This window comes from Carya illinoinensis, chromosome 8 (assembly GCF_018687715.1).
Source record: "Carya illinoinensis cultivar Pawnee chromosome 8, C.illinoinensisPawnee_v1, whole genome shotgun sequence".
Lineage (NCBI taxonomy): Eukaryota > Viridiplantae > Streptophyta > Magnoliopsida > Fagales > Juglandaceae > Carya > Carya illinoinensis.
In genome coordinates, this window is record NC_056759.1 from 38,309,679 (window position 1) to 38,321,815 (window position 12,137).

General features: G+C 41.6%; 1 protein-coding gene across 1 annotated transcript; it reads right to left on the bottom strand.

The window, feature by feature from the left end:
* Window positions 1-614: 614 nt before the first annotated feature.
* LOC122318773 (thioredoxin reductase 2-like) lies at window positions 615-12,137 on the bottom strand. The gene is made up of 2 exons (XM_043136379.1): window positions 10,990-12,137; window positions 615-904 (listed from the first exon to the last, which is right to left on the bottom strand). The coding sequence occupies exons 1-2, from the start codon at window positions 12,101-12,103 to the stop codon at window positions 834-836; spliced, it is 1,185 nt and encodes a 394-aa protein (XP_042992313.1). The 5' UTR covers window positions 12,104-12,137; the 3' UTR covers window positions 615-833.

Sequence of the window (12,137 nt, forward strand, 5' to 3'; positions counted from 1 at the left end):
GTCCAAAACTGAATCAATCAATCTGGTCTAGACCAGTTTTTCAGTTTAAACTTTCACCCCTAATATATCACGTGTTTTGCTATATTCCTATATGAATCTAACGTAAACTCGCATGGTTAAAATCTAAACACAATTTAAACCGGTTGTTTTATCCTCTCTATTGAGAAATATATGGTCTAAACAAAAATCGTACCAAAAAATTTACAAATTAACATAACTTAATATGATCAATAATATTGTAAACCTCTTTTCATTGTAAAGTAAATCTAACGAATCATATTAAACTACATCAATTTGTAAACTTTCCTATGCAGATTTCCAAGTAAACCTAGAACTTCTCTTTTCCGTTTTCTACTGCACAACGTCCAAAACATGACACTGAATTGCATAACAAAACTGGCGAAAAAAAGGGTCTTGATGCCTTTCTTTAGAACGGCATGCCCTATTTGTGAAGAGAAGAATAATTTTTTTTTTATAGGTCCTGAAGAGGAATAATTACCCATAGGACATGCCGCTCCACAACCAAAGCACAAGGATGCTCAATCTGATATAGCTAAATTGGCACTAAAGCAAAGTATTCAGTAAAGCAGAAGATATAAAAAGCTACAACCAGCTTACTGCAAAAGGAAGCACTACCATTCTCAGATCATCAAGCCAATCAATCTATAAAAATAATGTGAGCACATGCAGCATAAGGTAGTAATCTATGAATGCATCCACCAGATACATGCTACGATATCATCGGTTCAACAAGTTAATTGTCCAACTCTTTTCCCTGTTTAAATATTGCTCCTAATTGAACCCATTTTAAATTCTGGGCCCATTCTCGGTAGTCAATCGGTTTTACCTTCCTGGGATCCGATCTCTTGCAAATAATGTTCGGCTTCCAAGGCTGCCATGCAACCTGCATCATTTAATAACAAAAAGCCAACAACAAAAACAAGTTAGAGACACAGCCAACATTTAACGCATGGTTGTTATACTCTGTAAAAACAACAGAACTTAAAAAAAATAAGTCATTTGTTTACATTATAACTTTGGTTATTCAACAGAACCCAAATATTTGTTGACGGGATCGTATTAACACAGCATATATGGCATGATCTCTACAGGATGGTGAAACAATAGAATGGCAAAATAGAAAAAGAAGAGGAAGGAAACAGTAGCCTCTCTCTGTGTCTTCGAACCAGCTTGGGTGTGGTCATTTTCCACCCTGCCCTGAGCTGGTGTCTGTCCACCCCGTCCATTTTTAACCCACTGCCTGGCCTGTGCCTTGCACAGCCAAACTCCAGATATACAAACCCACATATTACAAAGATCCAACTCCAAATCTTTTGATCCAACCAGAAATTTAAAAAAAAAAAAAATCCGTAGGTTTCTGCAACCAATTTTTGTGCGTAGATATTGAAATATGTAGATCCATGCCAAGCCATGGTAGTAGATCTTAAAATATGTGTATATCCATAGCATTTCTGTGCAGACCCATGATCAAGCCATGGTCATGGGTATCTACAACCCACGGCCATGGCTTGGCTGAGGCTCTGAAGACCCATAATGCCATCCACGGCCAAGCCATGGCTGTGGGATGTAGTCTGTAGAGATCCACGGCCACGGGTCTACGACAAGAAATCTGGAAGATGGTGAGGAGAAGGAGATAAAAAGAGTGGGAGACTTGGCTGCTGAAGGAGATAAAGAGAAAAAGCAGAGGAAGTGAGTGTCAGGAGACTTGGGGAAGAGAAGAAATGAGGGTAAAATTAGGATTTGTTTTGCTTATTTAGTATGGGTGGCTGGGTAGAGGTGGGTACCCGATCCTGGCCCCAGCCTGCTTCTTTAAGTAACAAGTTATTAATACCTATAGGAGTAGCCAAGTATATTGGATGTATACTAGAGAAAACACCAATTTGAGGTGCAAAGAAAGCAAGGGAAATGATCCTAACAAAACCCAAGCCCAAGCCCAAGCCCAAGGACATGCCTGCCCTGAACCACCACTAGTGCACCCATGCCTATCCTACCAAACCAGGTTTTGCCCATACACCAAGCCGCTGTAAATTCCCCAATACACTCCTCAATACTTGTCCACATAAAAAGCCACCACCCCGCTTTTATGTTTTAAGTTTTGATCTGCCCACCCGATTGGAAATACTGGGCAAGTAGTCCTCTCAGTAGCTTGCAAGTGCAGGCGAATGGGTCAGGTGGGCCGATTACAGCACCAGCTTACTTCAAACTAAATGAACAATTTTAATTTTTATAAGTTAAATTTTATAATGATCACATATGGTGTTGCCGATTGCAGATGGCCTATGCATAAGTAGCACCAATCAACAAAACAAGAAAAAAAAAAAAAAAAAAAAAAAAAAAAAAAAAAAAAAAAGTCCTGAAAACTACGAATAAAAGAAATAAAATGAGCACACATCCAACAATTAAAGGGCCTTGAAGAAGTCTTCAACGCCTGCCACTGTTTTCCATTTTTCTTAAAGCTCCAGTCATTTCTCTCTCCAAATTCATCATAACAAACCACATGGGATCATCTTCCACAATTCTTCACTCTAAGAACAATTAAGGCCTTGCTTGGATTGAGAGAGCCTCTCAACTCATCTCATCTAATTATTACAACTTTCCTAAATTCTCACACAAAATACAATAAACAATTCAACTTTTTCAAATAAAAAAATAATAATAATAATAACATTCTAACGATATTTTATTCAACTTTCAACTTTCATCTTATCTCAACTTATTATCCAAACCTCCCCTAAACCTTCCCTTCCAACATGCTGAAAACTCCACCACAGTGAGGCATAATTCAATCAAAGCCAAGCAATTAAATTTTTTTTGATAAGTAATATGATATTTCTTTGATAAAAAGATAGGCATAGCCCAAGTACACTAGAGGTATACAAAAGCATACACCTTTTTAGGAATTAGAAACCATAATGAGGAAATCATGAAAGCTAAAGCCCATTTAAATCCAACGCAATAGCCCACAAAAACAAAGTCTTCCAAAAAATACTCCTAAACTCTTCTAAGGAACGTTCATGATCCTCAAAAGTCTCTCATTACGTTCACTCCAAATACACCAAAGAATACAAATAGGGGCCATTTTCCAAACAGCTGCAATCTGTGGTGTCCCAGTGATACCTCTCCAGCATGCCAGAAGATCAACCACCCGGCCTGGCATCACCCATGCTATTCCCATCCTGCTGAAAAAATAGTTCCATATGTCTCTAGCAAACTCACAGTGTAAAAGTAGATGATCCGCCGTTTCCCCACTCTTTTGACACAAACAACACCAGTCCGTTATAACAAGGCCCCGTCTTCTCAAAATATCATTAGTCAATATCTTGCCTAAGGCTGCTGTTCAAACAAAAAAGGCAGCCTTTGTAGGTGCTTTAGTCCTCCAAATGTTCTTCCAAGGGAAAAGTGTCCTTGTTGCCCTGTAATAGAGTCATAAAACGAGCGTATCGTGAATTTTCCTTTCCTAGAGGGTCTCCAAATCATCACATCTTTAGTTGTGGCAGCAATAGGAATGTTATACAGCAAGTTAAAAAAATCCACCTGCATGTTCACTTCCCAGTCATGTACATCCCGATTAAGGCTGATATTCCACTCTTGTGAACCTTGTATAGTTACCCTCAAATCAGCCACCATGGCGTCTAGATCCCTTGCAATACTGAAAATAGTGGGATAAGCATCCAACAATGCTGTGTCACCCAACCAATTATCCTTCCAAAAGCAAATCCTTCTTCCATCCCCCAGGCTTAATCGAGTATTACTAGCAAAAGAATCTCATCCTTTCCGTATGAACTTCCACAACCCCACTCCATAGGACCCCCTTCCCTCTTTTGAACACCAACCCCCCATTTCACAACCATATTTCAAGTCTATCACCCATTTCCATAGAGCTCCCATCTCATTGTTATATCGCCATAGCCATTTACCTAATAAAGACCTATTAAGAATCCTTACATTCCTGACCCTCAGTCCGCCATCTCTCATGGAATTGCACACCTTATCCCAGCCCACTAAATGAAACTTAAAACTCCTCTCCTATTCCACTCCATAAAAAGTCACGTTGAAGTTTTTCCATTCTACATGCAATGCTAGCAGGGAGAGGGAACAGAGACAAATAGTAGGTGGGAAGATTTGAAAGAGTGCTCTTAATAAGAGTGAGCCGCCTCCCTATGGATAAGTATAACCTTTTCCAACCAGCCAACCTACACTCAAATTTTTCCAAAACCCCATCCCAAATGAACTTAGCTTTGAAAGAAGCCCCCAATGGGAGCCCAAGATACTTCAACGGGCGAGGAAGAGACCACGCATCCCAATGTGTTAGCCAATCTGCTTATGTTACTTACATCCCCTACTGCGACCATTTCTATCTTATCAAGATTAATCTTCAATCCGGAAATAGCTTCAAAACAAAGTAGAATGGCCTTCAGTGATTGAATATGTCCTGCATTTGCCTCACACAACAGCAAGGTATCATCTGCAAATAAAAGATGAGAAATAGTGGTTTGGTTATGTGAATCTCACATCGAGAAGCCAAAAAAAAACCCTCCTCCTACTGCCGCCGTCACCATTCTACTCAAAGCCTCCATTACTAATACAAATAAAAGTGGTGATAATGGATCTCCTTGTCGTAGCCCTCGCGAACTGTTAAAGAAGCCCACGGGATCTCCGTTTACCAAGACCGAGAAACGTGCTGTTGACACACAATGCCTTATCCACTTCCTCCATCTTTCCCCAAACCCATATCTACTCAACATGTACGTCAAAAAATCCCAATTAACATAATCGTATGCCTTCTCCATATCTAGCTTACAAAGAATACCTGGAATTTCAGACCTGATTCTGCTGTCCAAACATTCATTGGCAATGAGAACCGAATATAGTATTTGTCTCTCCCTTATAAAGGCATTTTGCGATTTAGAGATAATCTTTTCCAATACCGTGCTCATTCTATTTGCCAGCACCTTCAACAATATCTTATAAACACTGCCTACAAGACTGATCGGTCTGAAATCTTGTACCTCTATTGCACTAGCCTTTCTAGGGACTAAGGCGATAAAGTTAGCATTTAGGCTTTTTTCAAATTTTCCATGAGTGAAAAATTCATGAAAAACCAGCATAACATCTTCTCTCACCACCTCCCAACAAGTTTGAAAAAAAGCCATATTGAAACCATCCGGGCCTGGAGCTTTATCTTTATTCATTTTTCTAAGAACGTTACCTCTTCCTCTTCAAAAGGTCTCCCCAACCACACCATACTAACTTGGTCAATACTCTCAAAAGTTAGACCATCCACCTTAGGTCTCCATGCAAGAGGTTCTGACAATAAGTTTTCAAAATGGCCAGCGACATATTCCTTCATTTCCGCCTGATCTGACGAAGTAATACCATCAATATTCAGAGACTCAATGGTATTGAACCTCCTATGTGCATTAGCTATGCGATGGAAAAACTTAGTGCATTTATCCCCCTCCTGAAGCCATAAAGCCCTTGACTTTTGCCTCCATGAAATCTCCTCCATTAAGGTCAATCTTTCGAGTTCAGTTACTACTTGCTCTTTCCGGTTGTTCTCGTCTTATATGCCCTGTAAGCTTTGTAATTCTTGAAATAAGCAATTTTTCTGTTTAGTTATCTCACCAAACTCCTGCTCATTCCAAGTCTTCAAATCCTTCTTCAAAGCTTTCAATTTTCCAGCCAACACCTTACTTGGATTACCCTCAAATACATAAGAATTCCACCAATTTCTAACCAAATCCAAAAACCCCTCCTTTTTTAACCACATATTTTCAAACTTAAAAGGCCTCCTACCCCCTTGCACACCACCCCCATCTAGTAAAACAGGAAAATGATCAGAGCATAACCTCTGGAGCCTCTTATGGGTCAGATATGAAAATTGCAGCTCCCACAAAGGAGAAATAAGAAACTTGTCCAGTCTTGACCAAGTATGATTATTAGACCAAGTGTACTCCCCTCCCATTAGGGGAATGTCAATAAGGCCTAACTCAAAGATAAAGTCCGAGAACTCCACCATTGCTGTATTTTGACTCCCCCCCCCCCCCCCCCCCCCGATCTTTCGGTAGGAAATCTTGTTACATTAAAATCCCCGCCAATGCACCATGGGACCTCCCACCAAGAACAAAGTCCAGCCAGCTCATCCCACAACCTTCTCCTCTCCCTATCCAAATTAGGCCCATAAACCCCAGCAAAGGCCCATAAAAAAACCCATCTTCTGAATTTTTGAAGGAACACCCCATCGATGCATTCCACCACCCTCTTATCCCACATAACCAATATACCCCCCGAGGCCCCTTTCGATGGTAAGTATATCCAGCCTACAAATTGACAACTCCAAATGCTTCTAATAATTCTTCTACTAATAATTTTCAGCTTTGTTTCCTACAAACAAATGACATCCGCCTTCCATTGCCTTAACAAAGCTCTTATACGAAGACGTTTATTCGACTCGTTCAACCCCCTAACATTCCAACTCAGAATTTTTGGCTTCATTAACAAATTGATCCAGACCTTCCCTTATTTCTTCCCCTACTCGCACTCCCCTCCTTTCCATCGTAATTTATGGACCACGTCAAGCGCTTCAACTCCCTATCTCTTTTTGACCCTACACCCTGATGTCCTGCTGCAATGGCTGTAATCAAAGCTTTAAATTGCTCTTCGTACCCCTCACATGAGATCCCCAAAAAGCTTTGAAGATCCTCAACCTTTTTTAATAGCCAATCAATGGAAATACTAGGGGGAACCACGTTTAAAGGTGTGGGGTCCTCTCCTACAACCTCCTCCTCCTCTGTTGTAAAATTAGTAGGATCATACAACATCAACATACCTTCCTCCTTATCCGAAGAACACCCTCCATCCACCTCAGCCACTGTTTTGTCTTGTATCCCCTCACACGGCACCCCAAAGACCTCTTGTTTCTCCTCAAGCTGATCTAATGGTATAGCCACCTGCTCTAGTGGCTCAGAACAGGTCACCGAAATGTTCTGTGAAGACCCACTAGGAGAAGACCCTCCTTGAGCATCTCCCGATCCATCACTGAAAGGATTGGGCTCAATCCCGTTGCTTAAAACCTCCACCTCCCTTTCCGGCGAATGTATGACCACCGGCGGGACCTCGCCTGAGCCACCGATCATGGTCGGCCGGTTCTGTGCCAGACCCACTCCAGGACTCGGGCCCGTAGGTGTTGTATCGGGCTCCCCAAGCAAACCCAAAACACACTGTTTCGGGCCTTTCTCACGCTAGTTCAGGCCTGGGTTTTTGCTCAAGCCCAGCCCTAGATTCACCCCCTTGCCCAGACCCAACCCGTGAACCTCCCCCTTGCCCTTTGGATCCGCCTCTCCTCCCTGGCCCACATGTCTATGTTTTCCAGCCCCTAGCCCACTCTGGCCCTGCTTTCCAGCCCGTCAGCCACAGCCCAATATCTGGCCTGAATCCCCTTCCATCACTTTATTCTCCTCAGCACACCGTTACAACCAACATATATTGACTTGCAATGCATTGTAACACCGCATTCCCGTAGGATAGAGACATTACTAACAAACATGATAAAATGCCCGGTAAAGAGACTCATTACTCTGAAATACTTCATTTATTGGGAAAAAAAAAAAAAACTTAATCCTTGTGTAAATGACACTTATTCATCTCTAAGTCCTTATACTAAATCTACTCCTGGCCATCCAACTCTGCATCATCATAATCACCATCTGTGGCAATCAACATAGAAGAAAACAAAAAGACAAACAACAAAAATGAGTCGAATACTCAGTAAATAATACATCATACCCAAAAATACTATCTCGCTTAGCATAAATTTGGTTTTTAAAGCCTTATCATAACTTTCATATAACATTCATGGATTAACATGAGCGGAAACATTCATAATCATGGCAAACATAAAGCGTGAATGCATGAGTAACTTGTTTATCTTGAATTGTACTTATTTCATGGTGAACCACGCTTGAGTCCATGGCACCACATAACTTGTCATGTAGTGAAACATGCTTGAGTCCGTGTTTCACTTAACTTGCATAACATGAAGTGAAATACGCTTGAGTCCGTATTTCACTTATCCTGCTTGACGTGGAGTGAAACACGCTTGGGTCCATGTTTCACTTATCTTGCTTGACATGGAGTGAAACACGCTTGAGTCCGTGTTTCACTTATCTTGCTTGACATGGAGTGTGAAGTGAAACATGCTTGGGTCCGTGTTCACTTAACTTGCATGACATGGAGTGAAACACGCTTGAGTCCGTGTTTCACTTAACTTGTGGTAACCACGCTTGAGTCCGTGGTACCGTCTTAGCATAACTGTGGTAAACACGCTTGGGTCCGTGTTACCTTAAAATGTTTATCTTTCTTGATGCATGATAATTTTCTTGGACTTCTTAAGACTTTTCTAGCATGGCATATTCTTGTACATGGCATGGCATAACATGATATATTCTTGTACATGGTATAGTATAGCATGACATGGCCTAACATGATTTAATCATTTTATGACATTTCATGGCATGCATGATCTGAGAACTAATGAACATGTCATACATGATCTGGCTATTTATTCATGGCATGCTTGACTTAAGTTATTGCATGAACAATACATGAATGAATGAAGTATGCATGATCTGGCTATTTTAATTCATAGAATACCTATCTTAAATTATTATATGATCATATCATGACTTCCATGTGATTTTAGTAACATTCAATCCATCAATCAACAATCCATAAAAGCATAACATATATATAGTCTTACTTTCATGTAAATCATCGTAATTCATAGAAGTTCATGAAAGCGATCTAACCTTGACTTGGCTCTTAGCGCAACGTAGATAACCATCAAAACCATATCATATTATCATACCCAATTATAATATTTACATTACGCATACATTTATATAATCATACTATTTACCTCTTAGCGCTGCTTCCGAAATCTCACGTCGTAGCTCGTGACCTATACGAGGCACTAGACGTTACTAATCTTTCTAGAAAACGTGTCGTAGCAATCTAATTACTTAAAATCTTACCATAGAGATAATTTAATAAATAAGTAATTAATAAAAAGAATAAATATAATCATAACATAACTAAATAATTTCTAACTGAATTAACCTAAATTCTAGGTTCGTATGTTACATGCATCCACCTGACACTTCCATCTCCTGCAAAGCACTCAACACGCTTTCCTCATTCAGACCAGCAATAGCTCTACTAGCTTCCCCCTTAGCCTGCAACCCATCCCTTTGCATACCTACCCCTCCTCTTGCGCCTGCCAATGTCTCAAGAGTGATGGGTACCCCTGACATTACTTCTAGATTGGAGCACCTCCCTGTAAGACCTGTAAGAAGAGCTTTGTGGTGGCTGTGAAACTACATCACCAGTACAGCCAGCGTCCCTCAGTGCCTCCGCCACTTTCCTCCACCCCCTTCCTTCCCTATCCTCTAGAATAAACAGGAAGTTCCGGTATCCACCCCCCCAATACTCCATCAGCTCTAAGAAACACCCTCTAGAGTTAGAGCATTTTTGTGCAACATACCCCTTATCACCTTCTCTATGCCCAGAAAAAAACTCCTTCCTACCAGCCTTCAAACAATCCTCTAAAGCTTTTAGGAACCACCTTGTCGTGCCTAACCTTAGGCTAACCTTTTTCACCACCTTCCAACCTTTCTCAGTAAGATGTACCAAACTTCCCTCCCTTACTACCTCAAAAATCTTAGATTCAATCACCATCCGCTTCCTCATAACTCACCTAATATTAACTAACTCACCTCTACAATCACCAAAGCTTCACCAGAATGAAAAGAGTAAGACTTTTCGCCAAGCAATTAAATGAACAATAAAACCTATGTATTTCCACCAGCACAATCATGAAGCTTGGAGTAAAATAGATAGTTTGCCTGTACATCATATATTGATATACTACTATAAAAAAATCTGTGTAATCTCTATTTTCAGGGTCAATTGAAAAAGATACTATCCATGATGCATGCCAATGTTTTTCCTCAAAATACTTTCCCACATCAATCTAACTAAACTATTTTTTTATTGTTTATTAAAAATTTAAAAAGACAAACAGTCCAAGCCTAGTCAATTGTCTAGAAGTACATCAGACGTACAAGCCCTATCAATTTCAGGTCACGAAATGCAAAAGGAAGCCAGAGCCTTATTCAGTCTCATGAATACTCTGTTTTCCGAAACCCTAACTTATATAAACTTGAGTTTGCTCACGTTTGGGCTCAGTGTCTCTGAAATTGCATCAAGACCGAACATTCATTCATTTGCATTTGAGATATGGATATCAAGTGAAGCCCAAAAAGGTTATGGTTAGATTAGGTTCTTGGCACTAGAGCACAGGCTTACTCATTATGAAATGGAGAATTAAAATAAAAAAATAAAAAGTTGCATTATCACTCAAGGAGGTACAAACTGTACATGTAAATCCACCAAAGGTAAGCGAAAGGTTTCACAACTTTCTGAACTCCACCACTAAGGGTAGCATTGCAGAAAATATAATTATTTTCTATTTATTGCCAAATTCAACAACAAAAAGCAACATGACTGATACCATAATGCACCAAGGAAAAACTTGCTGAACTCCACAGCATTTGAAGGCATACCAGAAAAGTTCAGTTTTAGATTCACAGATTTTTTATTCACAGCTTTCCCGCCCACCTATACAAGGTTTTCATAACATTCATTATACTAGCTCATTTTATAACCGCAAAAAATACTCTTGATTTGGCAGAAATTGTTGGTGCAAAAATGTTGTTTCAATCCTGCGGTGACAAGCAACGAAAAACAAATGACACTTGATCCCAGGTACGGAGCTTCGGTTGTAGAATATGACAGCCATCCCATTGTAATAACTAGATTCCTAGTCAATTAAACCGTCTAATTATTTTCATACTCTAATGTTGGGACATGATCTGCTACCATTTTCAATATAACAAGAGAGAGACAAACCAGTGCCGGCAGCAGTTACAGCCTGCCTGTACTTCTTGTCCTGGACATCTCCGGCAGCAAATACTCCGCGCACGCTGGTCTGGGTGGTCCCTGACTGTGTTACAACGTAACCATCAGAGTCGAGCTTCAGCTGACCATCCAAAAACTTGGTGGCTGGCTCGTGCCCTATTGCGAAGAATAACCCCGATACCTTGAGATCTGAAACCTCCCCGCTCACCACATTCTTCACTTTCAACCCTCCCAAAAGCTTATTTTGATTATCTTTGTCCCCGTAGGCCTCCAACACCACCGAGTTCCACAGCACCTGGATCTTAGGGTTCGTCAAGGCCCTCTGCTGCATAATCTTGGACGCCCTAAACGTATCCCTCCTGTGGATAATGTAAACTATGGACCCGTACTTGGTCAGGAACGTGGCCTCTTCCATCGCCGAATCCCCACCTCCAATAACTGCCAGAGGCTTGTTCCTGAAAATGGGGGCCGCACCGTCGCACACGGCACAGGCCGAAATCCCGCGGTTCCAGAAGCCTCCCGATCCCTCTGCAGATCCTAGGAAGTCCAAACGCTTGGCGACGGCACCGGTCGCAACGATGACGGATTCGGCTAAGACGGTCTTAGAATCGGCGAAGATCTTGAAAGGCATGGTGGAGAAATCGACCTTGTTGACGGTCTCCGTCAGAATCTGGGTGCCGAAACGGTGGGACTGGCTGCGGAACCGGTCCATAAGGTCGATGCCGTTGATTCCATCGGGGAACCCCGGGAAGTTCTCGACGTCAGAAGTGGTGGTGAGTTGGCCGCCGGGGGCGATGCCGTTGGCCATCCAACCCTCGAAGAGGATGGGCTTCAGCTCTGCCCGTGACGCGTATATGGCGGCTGTGTGGGCCGCTGGGCCGCTTCCGATGATGCAAACCTTCGTTTTCAGAGTCTGTAGATCATCCATGGCGGAGATCGTAGTTGAGGCCGAAGTCGAAGAAGATGAGGTGGCTGCTGATGAGGCTACTTCGGGAGCGGCTGTGGCGGCGGCGGAGCCAACGGCCACTGTGGAGGCCAATCGAAAGAAGCTGCGACCTTTGCTGATCAGACTAAACAAGCGCTTGTGTCTGTGGCTATAACTCATATCTCTCCCCTTATGCCGCACCGCGCTTGTATCA

Excerpts from the sequence above, each read along its gene's own strand:
- LOC122318773 (XM_043136379.1), bottom strand. The coding sequence starts at position 12,103 with ATGAGTTATAGCCACAGACACAAGCGCTTGTTTAGTCTGATCAGCAAA. Across the intron at positions 905-10,989 it reads TGTAACTGCTGCCGGCACTG|GTTGCATGGCAGCCTTGGAA; the intron begins GTTTGTCTCTCT and ends TAAATGATGCAG.